This window comes from Heliangelus exortis, chromosome 22 (assembly GCF_036169615.1).
Source record: "Heliangelus exortis chromosome 22, bHelExo1.hap1, whole genome shotgun sequence".
Classification (NCBI taxonomy): domain Eukaryota; kingdom Metazoa; phylum Chordata; class Aves; order Apodiformes; family Trochilidae; genus Heliangelus; species Heliangelus exortis.
Window position 1 is genome coordinate 7,407,160 of NC_092443.1, and position 19,992 is coordinate 7,427,151.

Sequence of the window (19,992 nt, forward strand, 5' to 3'; positions counted from 1 at the left end):
CAACGGGTTTGCCCTCCGAGTTAAAACAAAAACTACTTCTCAACAAAGGAGTTCTAAAACACGAAGAGGAAAATTGCGAAAACATCTGTAAAAAGCCAAAGTAATGCTGCAGAGAACTAAGAGGGAGGCACCTGTGGGGTGGCAGTCCCGAGCACGGAGCTGGGCAGAGCTGGAGAGGAGACTGAAAAAGCTGCTGATGGCTCCGCATTCATCTCGCGGCAACAAAGACATTCCTTGTCCTGAAGTTTCCAAGACAAAACTTTAGGTCTCTTTAAAATAAAAACATTCTTCCTTTCCAGTCAATTCCTGTTCCTTCTCACGCCTCCAGCTACAACTAATGGCACAGCCACCTCCCTGCCCTGGGCAGGCACGCAAACATTCAGGACACATTGCAATTACTGTATAGATCTCGTTACCTGCTAGCAGCAAAATTCCCTTCAGGATCACGCCAATCAGCACAGATTTCATGTCCGACTCCTTGTGGACATTTGTGACAGTAAAGGGAGAAAAAAAAAACAACAACAACAAAAAAAAAAAACGGGGGCGAATTTGGGGGAGGAATGACAAAAAAGGCTGGGCTGAAACGGCAGAACGTGTGTGAGCACTCCCTGATGCCAGTCAGACAAAAAGGGATTGGAGATGAAAGAAGCCAATATAGCAGAGCTGCAGCCAGATCTAATCCAGCCCTGCTCTATCCCTCCCCAGCTGGCCCCTGTCAGGCTGACAAGAAGAATGTGTGCTCCAGCAGATCCTGCCCCTGCCTCACAGTAATACCCTGCAGGATCCACAGCATTAGCTCCAACAGCAAAAACTCCAGAGAATCCCTTGCACTTGCTGCCTCCCACATGAATATGCCAAATTCCATTAAGAAGGCCAAAACACAGGTTTTTTTTCTTTTTTTACAGCCTAAGGGAAAGAGCTGCATTTCCACCACTGTGGAAATACACCAACTATACCCAAACCATGGGATAAGGAGAGCTCCAGGAGCAGAGTGCAACATGCTGCACACTCAGCACTGACTCAGCCAGGGACCAGCAGCTCCCTTCTTGTGCCCTACCCACTGCATTTGTGAGCAGAAGTAATTCCATTCTGCAATATCCATGAAGAAAAGTCTCAAGTTAGAACTACTGTGATCAGCTCCTCTGATCAAACTGAGTGGAAGGAGATTCCCTGCATTATGCTGTACTTGTCCCAGCATAGGACTGAAGAATCAAAACTCTCCTCATTAATTACCTGATAAAATTAGCTGCCACAATCTCACTTATCTCTGTGTGGTTCTGGGTTGGTTTGTTTGGTGATTGGTTGGTTTTTTTGTTTTGCTTTTGATTGCTTTGTTTTTGTGGTTTTGTTTCTTGTTTTTAATGTGGTTACTACTTTCATACTGTAAAGTTCCTGGAGGCAGAGGTACACTTTCATGTTGTAAAAAAACCCAGAGAAGATTCTTATTTCTTTGCAGAAATGTTATCTGGGAGCTTTTCCCTAAAGTTGGAGTCTCTGCTAGTATCAATGTCAGGTTCAAGCAAACAAAAACTCCCACATGTCAGAGCCTGGAATCTGCACTGCTAGTATCATTTTAAGATATTAAAAGAAAGCATTCCTACAACTCTTGTAACTACTTTATTTTCTTCACTCCATCAAAACATGCCAGTCAATTTCAGATATTTTATGTGGGGGGGATACAAAAAGTGTTTGTTTGGAGTCTGTATTTCTCAGATAGTCCCATCTGGGTCCTATGTGGGCACAGACCTATCCGAGCACAGATTTTAAGCACAGTCTGTATCAGCTAATATGACCCCTCTGTTATTGCTCAAGAGAAAACAAATGGGCAGCTTGTGCCCACTTAGCTGCCTAATCCAACAACAAAGTAGAACAAAAAAAGTAGAACATTAAATCCCTTTGAAAAGACCCATATTTTGATTTATAGACACACACATGTATTTATATACACACACACACACACAGAGTCAATCTGTATCCTGCTGACTGGAAATGCATTGAACAGAATGGGGATGGAGGAATCCAGTTATAAGAATTCTAAATAGTACATATATATATATATATATATATATATAAAATAAAATATGTGAGACCACTTATAAGCCAAAATGGGTGGATTACTGAACATCTGATTCAAACCATACACTGAGGAGTAACTGCACTAGCTTAAGGAAAGGGAAGGAAACTTGAGTCTTCCTGAAGTGTACCTGGCAGGTCACATATTGCAAGCAGTTGCCTGGCAAGCAAAATCCATTATCACTGAAAATAATAAGCATTGATTATAATATTTTGTGTGTGGAAAAAAAAAAAAAAAAAACACAACAAAAAAAGTTAAAATCAACATAGTGAATCTAGGCTGACATCTTGAAGTCACCTCTCCTGGTAGGCACCACCAGAAGACAGCCCTCTCACCACACCTACACATAGGAGAATTCTTCTGTTTCTCTGAGACACTTCCCTGCCCAAGAATTTGCCTGGCCTGATTCTAAGGATGACATTAAGCTGGGCTTCACCCATTTTTGTTAGTAAGGAAGTCCAATTTAATTTATCAGAGTTGCTCCACCACTAATAATCCTCTCAAAAAGTCTTTACCCATGGTGAGCTGTCTGTCCATGGTCAGAAAAATCTATGTCAAGGGCCAGTTCAAACCAGACTGTGCAGTCACAAGCATCAGAATCTGAGAGGACACTTTTGATCAAAGTTCTCCTGACACCCAGACACAAGCAGGGTCTAGACAGAAGCATAGGCTCTCGTAGCATCCTGATCAGATGGCAGGGATGTCAAAAGGTCAGATTAAGCATGGAGCTATGATAAAGAAGGGAGAATCACTGTGGAACAGAAGGGAAGCAGGGGTGGGTCTCACCAAGTGTTCCCTGGCTCCCTTCAGCTATATTTATGGAAAGGGATCCTGTGGAAGGGGTAACAGTCCTCTCATCTCTTGACTGTCTTAACCTTTTAGCTGCCCTTTCTGGGGAGGCTACATCTCTAAACCAAATCTGACATCAGGAAATAACTGCACAAAAAATTAAATCTCCCCAAAGGTGGTTAGAAGGAAGAAGCATCTCCCATTTATTTCATGACCCATGACCCAGGAATTCAAGCCTGTTTGATCTGGGTTAGCACTCTTACAGAGGAACCATTTATAGCTGGCTAAGAGAAGGTATCCACTTCTCTAAGGACAACTGAGAGAGACATCAGGGCTGAACAAAGTAAAATGGTCAATAAGCACTCCTGGGATATTGAAGCACAATCACAATCCCTCCCAAATTTACCACCTCATCACCCTCTGATTTCTCATGAAAGTAGAAGCATTCCTCAACCATGTGCAAAAAAGCCCTGAATTTCACCATGATCACAAGATGCCACTGCCAAGGGATGTCTGGAATTGAAATGCTGGTGCTCTGCCTCTCTCAGTCAGGCTACCACCAGCACTTAGGCCACTGGGAAGTTTTTAAAGAACAAATGAGCCAAATTCCATTCAAGTGATTGTATTAAAAATCAGTTCCCATTTCAGATGGAGTTCCCTGTCTCACGTCCTGGCCTAACCTGGTGCCTAGTGCACACAGAATGGACTGAAACCATTCCTAAAGAATCCACTTTGGGTTTTTTTCTTAAAAGACACTTTTTCTCTTGACCACAGCTGACATAATTTCCACTATCAAGCAAGATTCATTCTCCTTCTTATTTCTTTTAGTACCTATGCAAGCTTTTGATTCACATTTTTTGCATCCTCTCAGGGTACAACCCCTACTAAAGCACAAATGGAGACACTGAACACTCTTCAGGCCCTAATATGCAGCTTTCTCAGGAAAGAGGCACCACTGTTGCCACAGCTGCATTTCAGAGAGAGCCAGCTCATCTCCTGGCACTGATGTAGCCTGAAACAGCACTGAGGCAGTTAATCTGCAAAGAAAGAATTTCTCCTGACTCACATTGTTATCCCAACACTCCCCAAATTCCTCAGAGTGAAGAAAAAAAAATTACAGAAAGAACCCCTGCTGCCCCAAGAAAGATTCTTCATCAGAGTAGCAAGTTCACTTTAATCAGCAGAGGCAGCTTAGACCCAAGTTCATGGCAGATCTAAGCTGCCACAGAAATGTGTTTTGAACAGAAACATTATGGGAAGCTTCACAAAGTTGTTCTGTGATCCTAATATGAAGTAATAAGCTGTTTACCCAGCATGACTGTACTGGGATTAATTGACAAAGGAGGGGAGATTAATTGCTATTATTTCCCTGTCAGCTCCACTCCTCCACACACACTCACTGATCTCAGACTGCTCCCAGCCCTTCCCTGTGGTAATGTGTCAGAACTACCTCAGCTGAGACAAAGTCCTTCACCAAAAGCAATATCCAGAAGAGCAACCTGCTTTTAATCCCTTTCAAGTACTAATGAACCCAAATTTGATGCAACAGAATGAACTCCAGCACTCCTCTGCCCATCACCCTGGGTTTCTGTCAGCTTTTCTGCCCATGAGCACGCTAAGAATTGGAAAGGATTAAACAGATCTGCAGTTCTGCAAAGGGCAAAGAAATTGTGAACTCAGAGGGTGCTGGGGCACAGAAGGAAACCAAAGGAACAGAGCACATCTCTGAGCTGGAGTTCTGACAAGAAGCATAAACTTTAAACCAGCTCTTTGGAGAAGATCTTGGTTCAGCACAGCACTTTAACCACCTAAGAAAGTAGCAATAAGGAGCTCAGATAAAAGCCTATTTTCAAAGACCTCCCCTACAAAAGCAAATTTTTCTTGGCTGAGTCTCAATTAGGAATCCAAAGCAAACAAGATAGACCAGAAGATCCCCCAAAAATTCAGACTAATTACAGCAGGTGTTAACTAAGTTGATTTGAGCTTCTGGGAGCAGAAGTACTTGGGTAATGGGTCTTCCCAGGAAAGAGCTGGGCAGAGTTAGGCCAACAGAGCTGTGCCACTATGATCACACAAGGAAAACAAATTTTCCCATGCAGTACAGGCCTAAAACTGCTTCTGGAATGCTGCCACCTGCTATTTTCAAGAGGTTAAAGGACAAGGTTTTCTTCTGGCTTCAGATTTTTCTTTTTCCCACGAGATGGCAGCCTAGGAACACTGCGGAAAGGTTACACTCACTTCAAAAACACAAACACAGGATTGTGTTGGGGATCACCTTTCTTCTCAACTACTTATTTGGTGTTAATTTGCTCAAAAGAGAGAGTACATATCGAATGTAAAGATGCAGGAGACCGAGAACAACCATTTGAAATGAAGATGAGGTTTAGGATCAGCTAGCAGTGTACCTTCTCAACAGAGCTCATGTGCAGTGTTCACTGTCCCTTAGATTTTCAGCTAGAAAACAAGACCCACCAGGGTCAGGCAGGGCAGTTGTGTAAGAATCCAGACTCCCTATTCCCTTGTAAACAGAAAGGCTTCATTTGCTCACATCATGAAGACCTTTTGACCTCCTAACATAGCAGATTACTGCCTCCAGCCAAACATCACTGGCTCTTATCATCCAGGGGAGTGAGGGAATGGAGATGTTTTACAGATATTTAGATGCTGGTGATCCAGCCTGCTACAGTCAGTAGTTTGTGACAACTAGAATGTTAAGCATCCTTTTTTTTATTTGAAGGCTGGTTTTGATCACCTTGATACAATCCCCTAGAAAAAAAAAAAATCTGTTTCATAGCCCACCAACTTCCTTGACCAAAACCACAAAGCTTTCCCATGGAGCTTGAGCCCCAACCTGCAGCACCCAACACTACCAGCAGCTCACCCCAGTCCTGCTCAGCAGACTGGGCTACTCAGTGCTGGAATCCAGCACCAGTTAACCAGAAGGACCCAAGTTCCAGCCACCCCCTTCACCAACATTACCTGAATACCCTGGCAGGCAGTGACAGAGGAAGCCATCCACAAGGTCCACACAGAGCCCTCCATTCTGGCAGGGCTGGGACTCACACTCATCAATGTCAGTCAAGCAGGTCTCCCCTTTACAGTGAAAACACAAACAGGCATGAGCCAAAGGAAGAGTCTGAATGACAAGTGCATTTGTAATTTTTTGCACTGCCTTTCTGTCATCTGTAAATGCAAAATCATTTCTTGAACTACAGCATGTCTCTCCAGACACTGGCAAACAGATACTATCCACCAAAACAATTAGGGAAAACGAAGTATAGAAAGGTCAAATGATCTTCCAGTGTCATGAAAGGGAGCAGTGGCAAGATCAGAACTTCTAAACCATTCCTAATTGTGCAATAATGGAACAAACTCTTATTTTTCTCCCCCCAGCACACTACTGTTTAGCCCCACCTACCAGGGCATTTCCCCAACTGTTACATTCAGCCTTTTATAAATATCTAAAAAACAGGGAAATGCTGATATTTCAATTGAACATCCACAGTGCTTCTAGCTCCATGAGCAAGATGTCAAGATTCTCCCCTCTTCTCCTACCCACTCTGATCACAGTTGCTGTCATGAGAGTAGCCTCATCAAGGACACTCCTGAAGTAGTTATCTGGGACCCTGTGGAATTAGGTTTCCTCTGATGAGGCCATTTCACAGATCTCCTGCAGGGATGAATTCTGCCATATGCACAAGAGTGACAAAGAGAAACCACCCTGGCATCTGCATAGCCAGAGGGCACTCATCAAAGCCCTTGTGAAGTGCACAGGCTGGAGAAAGGCTCTGGACAGGGGCTGAGAGCTTTAAGTGCTCCTAGAGAATGAGAACCAAAGCACCATCCTGATGCACCAGGCTGCCACCCCTCTGCAGTACCAGCAGTGATTTTTATTGCACAGATAACTTGCTCCATTCCTAACCAGTCAAACCATGCAGCATCTCTGGGGTGCAGGGAAGGGAAAGGTTCACTGCACAGCTCACCTGCAAAGCCTGGCTGGCACCAGCAGAGGAAACCAGCTGCCTGGCTGTAGCTGAACTGCCCGGGGAAGTCAGGTCGTGTCCCGTAGTGGGTGGGGTTGGAGCGCTCCAGGCAGACCCCCCCGTGGTGGCAGGGACCTGGGGCACACTCATCCACATCCTCTTCACAGTCCTGCCCCGTGTAGCCTGCCAAGAGACATCAGTGTGTCACACACTGCCCCACTGGAGTTAGTGTCCCAAATACCTGAAGGTGAGAATGAGACCCCAAGGACACCACAGCTCATCTAACAGGGAGTCCCAGCACCCTCCACCTTCATCACTGTGTCAGACAGGAGCTAAACAATTTACATCAAAGTATTACTTCATGATAGAAAAACATGATGAGGAAAAAAAAACCAGAAAAGAAAAAGAAAATTTTATAATTAACAATCAGGGGGCATTTCCCAGCAATAAGGTCAATCAGATCTTGAGATGGCCTCCAAAGAGCAGCAGTGGCAGCTTTGCTATTTCAGACAATCACACAGAGCACACAGTATGATCAGCAATTCTTTACCTCTTCACCAGAGCAATGTAACACATGCTGTCCACTCCAGCTCTCCAACATGCTAGTACCACAAAATACATTTCTGAACCTACCTGGCCAGCAGGCACAGCTGTAGTTTTTTATCCCCTCAATGCAGGTGGCACCATTCAGACAGGGTTCAGAGGCACACTCCAGGATGTCCAGCTCACAGTGGTCCCCCTCAAATCCCGTGTCACTGCAGTCACAATGGTAGCTGTGGGGCAGGGACACAGAGCCATGCATAAGCTCTTAACTTGACTGCAAAACCCAGTATGAAGAAAAGAGCAAATGGAGCTAAGCTGCCAGTCCCCATACCCACGTGTGGGGCAGCACACAAGGACAGCTCCATCTGCACCAAGAGGATCAACCAATGACTGAGCAGCCAACCCCCAGCAACCTCCCAGTTCACACCTGAGCTGTGAAAAGGTAAATTCAGACACACAGGTGTCTGTAAATTCAGACACACAGCTGCCTCTGCTGTTCAGGCTCTGCAAATCAATCCAATCCCCTTTGTGTCTGAGATGCCAGCTGGAAGCACTAACAGCAATTTTTTCCTATTTAAGCATCCTAGGAGTTCTGCTACTGGGAGGGGGCTTGCTTTTTGCCATAAAACACTCTCAGTTACTGCCACTGGGATGTACGTTTCATAAAATCCAATTCTTACCACAGATTTCTCCTCTAATCTTCACAGGTTATACCAAGTAAGATCAGTTTTGTTATCTAACTGCCCAACCAACACTGATTTCTCACCTGTTAATGAGGTCCTGACATGTCCCATTGTTCTGGCAGGGCTGGCTCACACACTCATTGATGTCCACCTCACAGTGGGTGCCTTGGTACCCTGGTGCACAGGTACAGGTGTAGAACCCAACATGATCATTGCACAGGGCCCCATTCTGGCAAGGGTCTGAAGCACACTCATCTATTTCAGCATCACAGTTTACACCTTTGGTACAAAACAGAGAAATATCTGTGTTTACAAACCCAGAAAAGTCCATCTGCGCTGCCTGGACTTCTGAGCTGGAACCACAAGCAATAAACTGGCAAGCAGAATGATCTAGTTCTAATTTTATCATAAGAATAGTGGGAGCATGTGATTCTTATAAATTAATAAATCTACTTGCAAATAACATCATTCTGTATGGATTTCTGGATTTCAGCCTACCAAAATGAAAAAGTTTCCAGTCTTTGCCAAGCTTCAGTCTCTTTTATTCATTCATTTGGTCTCTTTCATTCAATCACAAGTTACACTTCACAAACATTACACTACACAAGTAGCACTTCACAAGTTACATCCCTTTTCTGAGGAAGCCATTAAATCTTTATCTTAAAAATAGTCCTTAAAAATCTAATTCTAGATATTTTGGCTCGAGATCCCTTGAGGGCAGGGACATGGGAAGAGAAGAATCAGACTGCTAGTCAGTGTTAAACATTTAGATACAATATAGCTCTGCTTCATTTGTTTAAATAATATTTGTAACTTGCTTTTAGATACCTAGGAAAAAAGCATTAAAGTAGTGCAAAATACTCACCACAGTTATAACAGATATTCATAAATTTATTCTGAAATGCTATGAAAAATTAGGTGGTGGCTCCAACACTACTAGTCAAATATAACAGTAAGTCACACATTTTGGGCTCAAAGTCTCAACTTCCCCTAACAGAACACACCTTCTGCATGACTTCTTTGCAGCTATCTTACCATGCTACATTCCACCTGAGTCCCTGGCCTGGCATCACCTCCAGACCTCAGCCATCCCAGTGGCACCTGCCAGTCCATCTAATCTCCCCTTCCTGGCAGAGCCTGACCACCCAGAGGACATGGCTGTCCTAATCCTGATGGAATGTGGGGCCCCTAATCTGCTGCTTCAAACCTGCCAATACCCACACAAAACTTCCTTCACCCAGATTCCAGTTCCAAGCACCAGGAAACAACCTGACCTTGCTGGCCAACTGCAACAGAACCTCTGGGTAAAGCACCAGATCGTAAGCAAAGCCTCACATTTGACATCAGAGTAATTTGGAGCACAAGCTCCCCCAGCTGCCTGGGGCATTTTAGCACTTCCTTGGCAGGGGAATGCCACAATCCTGAACTGAGGATTCAGCATAAAGGTTAAAAAAGAAACTGATTTGCAAAGACAGAACTATCCTTGATTCTAAAATAATTTCTAAAATCTAACCTTAGGGCCTACACAGAAATTCTGCTTTTTTCCCCCTTCATCTCTGTTCATTTTTATCAGAGAGTGAGTCAGCATCAGGGACTGCATTCCTGATGTAACTTCTCCTCATTCCACTGGTAATCAGCAGCATTCCTTCACAGCAACCCAGCTCTTTAAACACTTCAGTTTGTGACAATGTGGAAGGCTGAGAAAGTTCATGTGCTAGGTGGTACCAGGCAGACATGGGCCCAGTACAGCTGCATTCCACTCTGATAAACAGGGTTGGGGAAGGGGAACCCCCCACACCTCCCTCCCTCACAGATAACTCACAGGTGTAGATTACTCTCCACATCACCATTAGCACAGATGCACAAGAAACTGATACTTATGTCACATGCCAAAAAACATTTGCCAAGAGTGAAAGAATTGGAAATCTCCAACTGAAAGCTCTTTTATTCCAAAAAAGCCACTTCCCTCAGAGAAACCCCCCCGGACCACAACTACTGCTGATAGGCAGAGATAAGTTATATTTGGAACACTGATAGTAAAGCTCTCTTCTTCTATATCTCCCTTAATTTCATACTGAGAGCTAATCACATCTACATTGTATCTACTACTCCAAGTTTCAGCCAGGCTCTCACTTTAACTCCTAGATCCACGGCTCTCAACATCCACACCACCCGTGGAAATCAAAGCCTCAGCCACAAGCCCTACACCATTATTCACACACAACATCCAACACTCCAGAAACATTAACTGTGCTACAGAGATTTTAGTCTCACAGCTGTAAAACAACAGCTTCTCAGGACAGCTACTAACAGAGAGAGGAGCAGCAGGGAAATCATAGAACTGCACCAACAGTGAGGTGCTAGTGAAGCACCCAGCTGGTACCTGAGCTGGAAAGGTACCTGTGAATCCAGGGCTGCACTCACACACGTAGTGATCCATCTCATTGAGGCAGCTGCCATTGTTCTGGCAGGGCCTGGAGGCACACTCGTTGATGTCAATCTCACAGTTGTAGCCCTGGAAGCCGGGCACACAGAAGCAGCTGTACTGGCCCAGCCTGTCCCTGCAGATGGCCCCGTTCTGGCAGGGGCTGGAGGCACACTCGTTGATGTTGTCCCTGCAGTCGGCCCCGGTGAAGCCAGGCTGGCAGATGCAGGTATAGTCCCCAGGACCCTCCACACATGTCCCATTGTTTAGGCAGGGCTGGCTGGAGCACAGGGAGCTCTCTGTTTGGCAGCCTTCTCCATCCTGTCCTGCTTGGCATTCACAGGTGTACCCATTTACCCCATCTACACAATCAGACCCCGGATCTTTGCAGGGGCTGCTCTCACACTCGTTAATGTCAGTGTTACAGTCAACACCTGTGAAGCCAGGCAGACACACACACTGGTATTCCAGGAGTCCTGGAGTCCCGTTGCAAATCCTTGGGGCAGGACACTCATGTTCTAAGCATGCATCATAGAGGTGTTCACAGTTTGTGCCTGTGTAGGCTACAGGCTCCATGGGGCAGGTGCACTGGTAACCCACTTCCAGATCCTTACAGCTCCCACCATTTTCACATGGGGATGAGGAACAGCTGCCATTATTTTCAGAGTATGAGGTTCCTGTTGAGAAAAGAGAGTTTTTGTTAGTCAGCATCTGTAACCTTGAAGAAGAAAGTTCTGCTGCTGATCATCACACAGAGCTCAGAGCTGCCCACCTGGATCCCACACTGCCAGGGCCCTTCTGCCCACCAGCTGGGAAGGACACTGGAGAGGAAACGTCTACAGCAAAGAAGGCAACAGAACACAGCTTCAAATGATGGCAATTCAGGGATTTCTTGCAAAGTTGGGTGACCAGGTGGCTGTTTTTCAGGAGGCACTATCAAACAAACCACTTTAGTTGTGCTTATTCACCCCTGGGTCACTTTGAGAGCAGTGAAACATATCACCTTAAATCCATGCAGAAGGTGAACTTTGTTTACCATTCAATGCCCCCTTTCACTGGCAGGGCTCAGCAGTCCCCAGGAAATTCCACCAGAGTGCAGGTGGAGAGCTGGCAGATACTCTGACACCTCCCTGCCCTCACTGCCAGCTGAGAAATGTCAGAATGTGCCATGCTCCATGCTCAGGGTCTGCCAGGATCACACCCCCCAGCATCACTTCTCAGATGACCTTAGGGATTCTTTTATTCATGCCATCATTATCCCAGCCCATTTTTGGTCATGTTTGCCTTGCTCTGCTGCACCTTCTGCACACCCAGTAGTTAATCTGTGTCAGTGGTTTTCTATCAACTCACTGCCCCACCAACTCCTCAGTCTCTTTGTACCTGAAGGTGGAGGCATCCGGCTCAGGGCCTGAAAAGGATCTGTAGAAGACTTTGGTTTACAAAAGCCTGCCCCTGCCCTGACCTCCCCCAGATTCCTCCCACCAGAAGACTGTGGAGTTCCTAAGTCTTCTTTTAAGAGGGGAGAGGGTGCCCAGGGATTTAGACAGCCCTTTCTCTTCCCAGCATCATCTCTACAGCCCACCCCTCCCCTCCTCTCTCATGTGATGCTGGGGAGAGCTGCTGAGCACTGCACTGTCCAGCAATCCCATTATTCTGCCATCAACCCTTTTATTCTCAGATTCCCAGTCAGGCAGAAAACAGGGATGACGGAATCTGCCTGGAATCTCTGTAGCAATTAGAGTGGGAGCCCAGGAAAGAGCTATTTGCAAAAGAGCTTTACTAGGCAGGAGATGTGAGCCTTTGTACACTTAATGAGTAACCACTTCCCACAGGCCAGGAGCACAGTCTGTGATAAATAAAAAAAAGAAATCAAGTCCACTGCATGCTCAGAACAACTTCAGTTTGCAGCAGAATCCATCTGCAAAGAAATTCACACTTAGCAGAGTCACCAAGCACTGGTAGTGGGAAGGCTGAAGTCATTTCAAAAGCTTCATGCACAGCCTTCTGCTTCCATTGTACACAGAGAGGCTGAATGCTTCTTGCAAATAAAGGTAAACAAGAAATCCCTTTGCTATTTCCTGTCTTTTCCAAAGTTCTTTCATAACAGACATACCTTTTTGTACCTTTTTAGAGAAAAGCTGGGTTCCTCCATTGTTACTGTACTAGCTTTAGCTATTTTTATGGCCAAAAGTTACCTATTATGTTATGTCTAAAAGTAATGACTTTAACGGGACCTCATTTTGGAGGAAAATGTTCCTTTCTTGAAAAAAAGCATCCTGAAGTAATACCACTGCTCACAAGGCACGCAGGCTGCAAAGTAAATCCCAAGAAATAAAACAATATCTAAATAACTTCAAATTATTCTGTGAACTGCAGCTTGCAGAAAATTACCCACATGCTTGCCCTACTCACCAGAGGTGACAGGCACATTAACAGCACTACTCTGAGATTACATCACATCCACTCCCCTGTACTTACTGTGCCTATACTTATTCTGGAATATTTCCCAACTGTGCCACTATGCAAATATACTATGCCCCCAATATTCATTCAGTGGCAGTGCTGAACTCTGGCTAAATAATTTCCCAGAGATGAGACACCAATTCAAAACAAAATTTGTTTCAGACTGATGTCACAAAGGGGGAATTCAGCAGTGAGAGGACTACAGCACTTGTCATATCACCAGGAAATTCTGCAATAATTCAGTGTACTAAATGGTATCAAAGGCTTAGACTACCACCTAGCTTGGGAAAGGACATGTAGGTTGTTTTTAACTCTGCTATTGTTATTTTCATCCATCTGTCCCATAGCATACAATAAATCCCCTCAATTTCAGAACAGATTATTCCAGGAAAGCAAACAGCATATGAATATGCACAAAATGCTATCAAACAAAAATAATAAATTAGGTTTTCCTGCTGCACTATATACCAGCCATGAAAACCTGTAACTCAGACTGTGCTGTTTCAAGAAAATGGTGAAAATCAAGTCAAAGAAGTTTCTGGATGACAAAAGTTTATAAAGTTTTCCACAAAAGTAGTGGTTGCTGGATTAACAATGACATTCAGCATTTTTCCTTTTACATTTCACAGGGAGAAAATGAATCAGTGACTTTTTAAGTGAAAAAGTAAAATAAAATAATACAGTCATACTATACTGCAACCCTACTCTGAAATGAAACTGGAGAAGACTACAGCTTCTTTGAAAAATAGGTTCCAGGCATTTAGGGGTGAATTAGGAGGAACTTCAAAGGCTGACAGAGTCCCATATAAAGCATTCATTGAGCTCTGTCAGGGCAGGTCTGGTTTTACACTTTAAAGGTAGCTGACAAAGATTTTCCCTAATGGATGAGGTTTGTGACCCTCTGTTATTACTTTAAGGCAAACAAGCTGCATTACCAGGCTTTGTTTTAACAATTGGCTTTAATAATTTTATACTTTATACCTTCACTAAACGATCCTGTCAAAGGCAGTTGCAAAAGTGAGTTTTCCTGCCATAAAAAGAGAAATCAGACATTGATAAGATGCTGGGCAATCCAAGATCCCCCTGGTAGTGCTTCACTGTGTCTTCTGGGCAATCTCTTATTTCAGTGACCTGGGACAAGATGCTGGAGCAGAGCCCTGGCAGAGAGAGGTGTGGGAAGTGATGAAGGCTGTGGGAGGTGGTTTTCAGGGAGCTGTAGCAAGGTTTCTGTCCTTTTCTTTAAAACAACAAATGAACCCGCTCAATTTTGTTCTCACAGAGATGAAATCCCAGTGGTGATTTCCCTCACACCATGAGTTACATTGAGATAACTTGTTCCACAGCTTCCCCTCTTCATCCTGGCATGGTATAGGCACTGCTGGCCAAAGGTTCCATTGGAGAACATGGAGTGTCTGCTGTGTAAGACAAGCAGGACAAAGAGCTTCAGTCATTTATTACTTGACAGTTTGTGAGATGCTGCTTTACCATTGCTCACTGGCTTCTGGTTTTGGATTTTTGGTTTTTTTCAAAGGCTCAAGAAACACCAGCAGAGGCTGGAGGGATGCTCTCAGGCTGCAGCTACCCTGACCTCATGGAAGGTGATTGGTGCCTCCATGGACCTCCCTCTCACTTTAATTTTGCAGTTTAAGCTGTTGATTCCCAAAGTCCCCTTAACTCTCACCCATGGTACCCGAAGTTTTTAACTCCTCACACTGCTTCACTGATAACTCCCTTCGAGGTGCTTCTAATGGCCACTTAAAATTCCAACAGGGAAGTGGCACTGCACTGGGGGTTATCAGCCCAGAGATGACCCTGTTTCCTTCTTACTGAAGGAGAATTTTGACAAGTGATTCATGTTCTGTTTGATTGTTTTAAAGTATATTCATCTTGCTGTTCAAATGGAACAATATAATCTCCACAAAAACAGAAAGATTCTAAGCAGAGTCAGGAGTACTTCCTGCAAATACCCAGCTCCAAATACCCATGCACTGCATGAGAGGTGAGACCAGCAGCTCCCCAGCAGCAATGATCACCGAGCCAGAGGAATCTTCAGGTGCCTGAACCCTCCCCAGGCTGTGTTCTGTGTTCCTGAGCTCACTCCAGCAGCTTCCCAAGGCCCAGGGCAGAAAGGGAACCCCCCCACCTCAAGCATCAGAGTAACACAACTACTAAATAAACTCTGAATAAAGGAATGGAAAGAGTTATGTCTCCATGACAACGGGAAGGCATGTGCTTATATTAGTAAATCCCTGCTGACCTCTGCTGATCTTTCCCTATCCTGGTCAGTGTGAAGGATTAGTGAAAGGGTACACACACCATGGCCTGTTCCCAGGATCCACAAACCAGGACTGGGTGGGCCTGGCAGGGGGCTTGCATGCTCTTCACCCTCTCTTTCCCTCACCCCTGATATCTTTGGAAAGGACAGCACAGTGTTAGGGAAGGTGAGGACAAAATGAAATCAAACACCTTCAGTGTACTTGTCCAGGGAATGTAACAAGGTCTTTTTAGGTGGCTTTACAAGCCCCCTGACACACAGACATTACACCCTTTCTTCCCAGACCTGAGCAAAGCACTTGCTCCAAGTAATGCTGGCATCAGAAACAAGGTCTTGACAAGCTCACAAGATGCTAATAATTGGCTCTGATTTTCCACCCTGTCTAAATTATTCCATAACTTGTATTCCTCTTCAACATGTTAAACAGGCACCTTATGGCAGCTGCTTTAACACTGGGGTTTCTATTCAACATCAGAAAAAGGGATGTGGGCAGCAGTTTTTGTTGGAATCTCCTGGTCTCATGATCAGGTGATGTCACCCTTTGGATCAGGTACATTCAACTCCCCTTAAGACCCTCATGCCCAGACTCAAGTTCTTCCTCTCCATTTTTCCATGGTAACCATTTAATGATTTTTATCATTGTACAAATAGTGTAAAAGGGAGAAATGATACTTCAGTGAAAACACAGGCTGAGACACTAGCTGCTGGCTGAACCTAAACATCATCTTTATCATCTCAGGTTATCATCTTAGCAGATCTGACAATCTCTGTGAAGCAAGACTATGACAAAGAAAACCCTCAAAATAAGGATTAGATAATCAAAAATCAATTCTGCCAACCAGCAGGTAGCACCTCCACAATACTGAATAAAGGGCCCAGCAAGACTCTAGGGATCCCAGGAATGCCCATATCATCTTTCAGAAGAGTCATTTTGGAAAGAGCCTTACTGCTCCTGGCTTTGATAGAACTCAAAGATTAAGCCCACAGTGCCTCAGGCAACCACCAGTTTGGATACCAACCTCAACCCCCTAGTGAAGCCCCTGCACACAGCTCAGACTCCAGTTTTTCCCATCTGAAGTTTGAGATGGATATTGTGCTTTCACCACTTCCCAGCCTACTGCTGATGTTGTTTTTCTTTCTTACCAGAGACCAACAACCACACCACATTTGTACACCACATTCTTGGTATCACAGCTTTTTCATGCCAGAGAGATGCACAAAGGCTACTAGTGTAAAATATTGATTAAGAATTGAATAAAGGCCTAACCCACTAGCCTTTCATTAACAGGCATAAGATGGCTCAGTTTCCCCTTGTGAAATATGCATAACATTTAGGACTTCAAAGAAGCAGAATGCAGATTCCTGGCTCTCTCCCACCCAGCCTGCCCAGTGAATTGCTGAATGGTGCCCAGTGTGGGCAGCAATCCACAGGGCTGAGCAGTGCCAATGATGTGGTCAGAGGCATCAACAGCATTAATCACAAAGAACACTTCAGGGAATTAAACTTAACACAGAACAAGTATCCAGCCAGCTTGTTTTTCTCATCTGTTCACTGTTTCGATGCAGATTTGAAGATGTAACTGCTACTGCCCTGCTTCTAGAACTTGGAGAAAGACAGGAGCTATCAATCCATGTTTTATGATAGTGCTGCATATATTGCCACAGTAACTCTTTGATCTTCTGTGCCTCTGTGCCATCCCAGTATTTTCCCTTACTAAATGTCCCTCCAAGCTGACCTTCATGGTTTGCACATTCTCTGATCTCTCAGCCATTTCCACAGATCAAACACTGAGGCAGGAGTTTCCTGTGTATTCACCTAATCAGACTGAGTGACAAGATTTAATTTCCAATTCTTATTTAAATATACCAACAACCAACCAACCAACCAGCTGGAAGGGTGCATTTCGTTTTGTGTTTTGAAGCAAGATTTAAACTGTGTGTCCTTCCTAATCTCAAGAGCTTGCATTAGAGCAGGTAGCAAACTGCCAGAGAAAAGGTTGAGTCTGTTGTGTTTTCTCAAAAGGTGCCCAAAGCATTTTCCAGGTCAAAGGTATGTGAACTACTGCTGGCTGGAGGTGTGGGAACTGAGTTCTGCCCTCCAGGATCTCCTTTGGAACCCAAGTTAAGCTGAGAGCTGTTCTGCCCATCACACAGGCAGCAGCAGCAGCACTGGAGTCACATGCAGACTGCACCACTGTCCCTCTGGAGCTTCCATGAGACACCTCATGTCTGTGATCATGATCCTGTGGCTCTGGCTGCAGGATGCTCTTCTGGTTACACCCATCTGGACAACCAGAATTTTCTCAAGAAGTTTGAACAAGTAACTTAGCCACTCTGCTTCAATGACATTTAGACTCAGACAATTTGAAATAAAATAAAAGTAGTCATATGCCTCACAAGGGCAAGAAAATGCATTTCATTATGGCCTTAAAAATTAATAAAGTGCTACATAAATACCACCATTCACTACAGCTAAAATCTGGCAGAATTCTCCTGGTAAAATAGGAGGAGGTGGAAAGCCCATGGATATTGCTGCTTCCCTTGAGCTCTCCTGGCTGTAGCAAGATGTACCATCCACCTGCACTCCAAAAGCAAGCAATGGTCTCAGTAAATCACTGTTCCTGAAAAGAGCTTTACCCACGAGTGAAAAGCAACCTGTGCACTGCTCACACAGCCCAAGTTCCCAGAAACACACCAGCTCCCTGGCAGCCCCATGCTGAGCCACCCCAGGTCTGCCATGGGCCTTCCTTCTGCAGGGTACAAAGCCACCAGAACTGCTTCACACTCCAAGCCAGTAGCCATGGTTACAAGATACAAAAGACAGTCCTGCAGCTTCCCAGTGGCCAGAGGAATTCCAGGCACTTGGAGCAAATGCACCAGACAAAGAAACTGGCATAAGGGGAAAAAAAAACCTAAGACCAAACAAAGAAAAATCAAAATACATTTTTGACTTCCATATTTATAGTCTGAGGTGATCAGAGGGGAATCCAAGGAGGCTTTAGAGGGAGGGGAAAAAAACAAACAAAAAAAGACTGATGGGGAATCAAAGGTAAAGCTGAAAACTTTCCCCATCTCTCAAGAAGTACATAAACATCACCCACTAAAGTGAAAAAATGTCATATGCAGTGTTCAGTAGAGAAAAGGCACTTTGTATTTTCTGCATATTCTCCATATTTTACCTCCACTTCATGTCACTGACCATTCCTTGCCCAGTGGACACCAAACAGGTTTTTGGTGCAGCTACCTGCCTGGCAGTGCTGAGGAGAGGATAAGGAGGATGGTTCAATCCCAATCATACTTTCCAGTAAAAGGTTGGACATGTTCCTTACATGACCTTATAATCCCTAGATGACTAAAACAGATGTCTAGGCCCAGCAGATCTCCAGCCACCCTTTCCAGAAGAAACAGAGATATCTTTTTCAGGGAGCATAAGAAATTGCATACAAGGGTAGCTCTTGCAGCCCAAAGACATGTTTCGTGTGAACTTGAAGAATCCCAGTATTCTCAAGTATATTCTTTTGCTCTGAAATATGTTTCCAATGTGGAAAAGAACCAAAGCAAAAAACAAAACAAGAACCTCACTCAGTGTGACAGACTTTTTTGTCACCTCATAATTTCTTGCACTTTCAGGATGCATCTGCTCTCTCATGTACTCATGCACTGTCTTCTCCCTCCACATCTTGTACCAGAGGTAGCTGGCACTTCAGGGTATTAATACCCTCTCCTAGGTACCCTCCTCTTTTGCCTAGAGGCATTTCCAAAACACATAGAGAAAGCTCTGAGTTCCCTCTGTATGGGCACAACTGAAAAATTCACAACTTCCCAATAGAGAAAAGAGTTACTGCAACAACCCAAGACTTCACTACACTGAAGTGCACACACTTTTAGCTCTTGTGAATAAACAGAAACATACATGTGCACAGGGGGTAAGACAAAAGGAGATAAGAAGTAAATAGAGGGAAAACATGTCTAGAATGAATTGCCTATTTCTCTCTCAGCTAAGAAGTTTTTAGGCTTCAAATCTAACTGTGAGAGTGGCATTTCCTTCAGCTACCTTTGCACTACAAGGGCAGATCACAGATTTGATCCAAAGTTACTGCAAAGCAGCTGGGTAAGAATCGGGCACAGGAGACAAAAACTTACCCCAAAACAAGAGGAAAAGTGGCAGCAGGAGAGCAGCACTGTACGCCCTGGGTGCAGTTTTCTTTAATTCCATGACAAGTCTAAGAGTGGCTGTGTTACCAAGCTCAGGGGAGCAGCTGGCAGCTGGCAGACACGGGCTCCCCTCACATCACCGGCTTGGGCACATTCTCCTCTCTACTCCAGGCACCGGCTCCATGCTCTGCCGGCTGGGGACCAGCACTAACAGAGTGGACAGAGTCCCTGTCCGCTCTCCAGCGCTTCCCTCGTGTTCCTGGAACAAAGGGAAAAGGCTGCCTGGATCCCGCGGACTGAACTGCGCGGGCAGGACCAGCGGATTTACCGCGCAGCAGCTGGAGGCTTACGGGGCCGCGGCTGAAAAAAGCCTCGGCTGTCAAAGGTGGTGAGAAAGGAGGAACCCGGAGATCCTCAGAACCAGGCACGGTGGAAAACGGACCCTTTGTGGGTTTTTTGATTTCTTTTTGTTTGATCTCCCCATGCATCATGAAGGAGCCCAGCCTGGGCTTCTGCAGCAGTTCATGTTTACAAACAAATCCCCGATGAGGACTGGTCACAAGTTTCTGATAGAGGCTGTTTTGTTCCAAGAGAAAGTAAGA

At 44.8% G+C, this 19,992-nt stretch overlaps 1 protein-coding gene across 9 annotated transcripts in view; it reads right to left on the reverse strand.

The window, feature by feature from the left end:
* The window catches only part of CRB2 (crumbs cell polarity complex component 2), a 57,819-nt gene that overhangs the window by 15,201 nt on the left and 22,626 nt on the right, over nucleotides 1–19,992 (reverse strand). For 6 of the 9 annotated variants that reach the window (XM_071766169.1, XM_071766173.1, XM_071766174.1 and 3 more), the window contains 5 exons: nucleotides 10,473–11,174; nucleotides 8,156–8,351; nucleotides 7,480–7,619; nucleotides 6,847–7,029; nucleotides 5,843–5,956 (listed from right to left, as the gene is read on the reverse strand). In XM_071766169.1, coding sequence (XP_071622270.1) covers nucleotides 5,843–5,956; nucleotides 6,847–7,029; nucleotides 7,480–7,619; nucleotides 8,156–8,351; nucleotides 10,473–11,073 — 1,234 coding nt within the window. In that variant the 5' untranslated portion in view covers nucleotides 11,074–11,174. Of the gene's footprint in view, nucleotides 1–5,842; nucleotides 5,957–6,846; nucleotides 7,030–7,479; nucleotides 7,620–8,155; nucleotides 8,352–10,472; nucleotides 11,175–19,378; nucleotides 19,651–19,992 lie in introns of those variants that run through there. The other 3 variants (XR_011730255.1, XM_071766168.1, XM_071766167.1) reach the window with 2 other exon arrangements.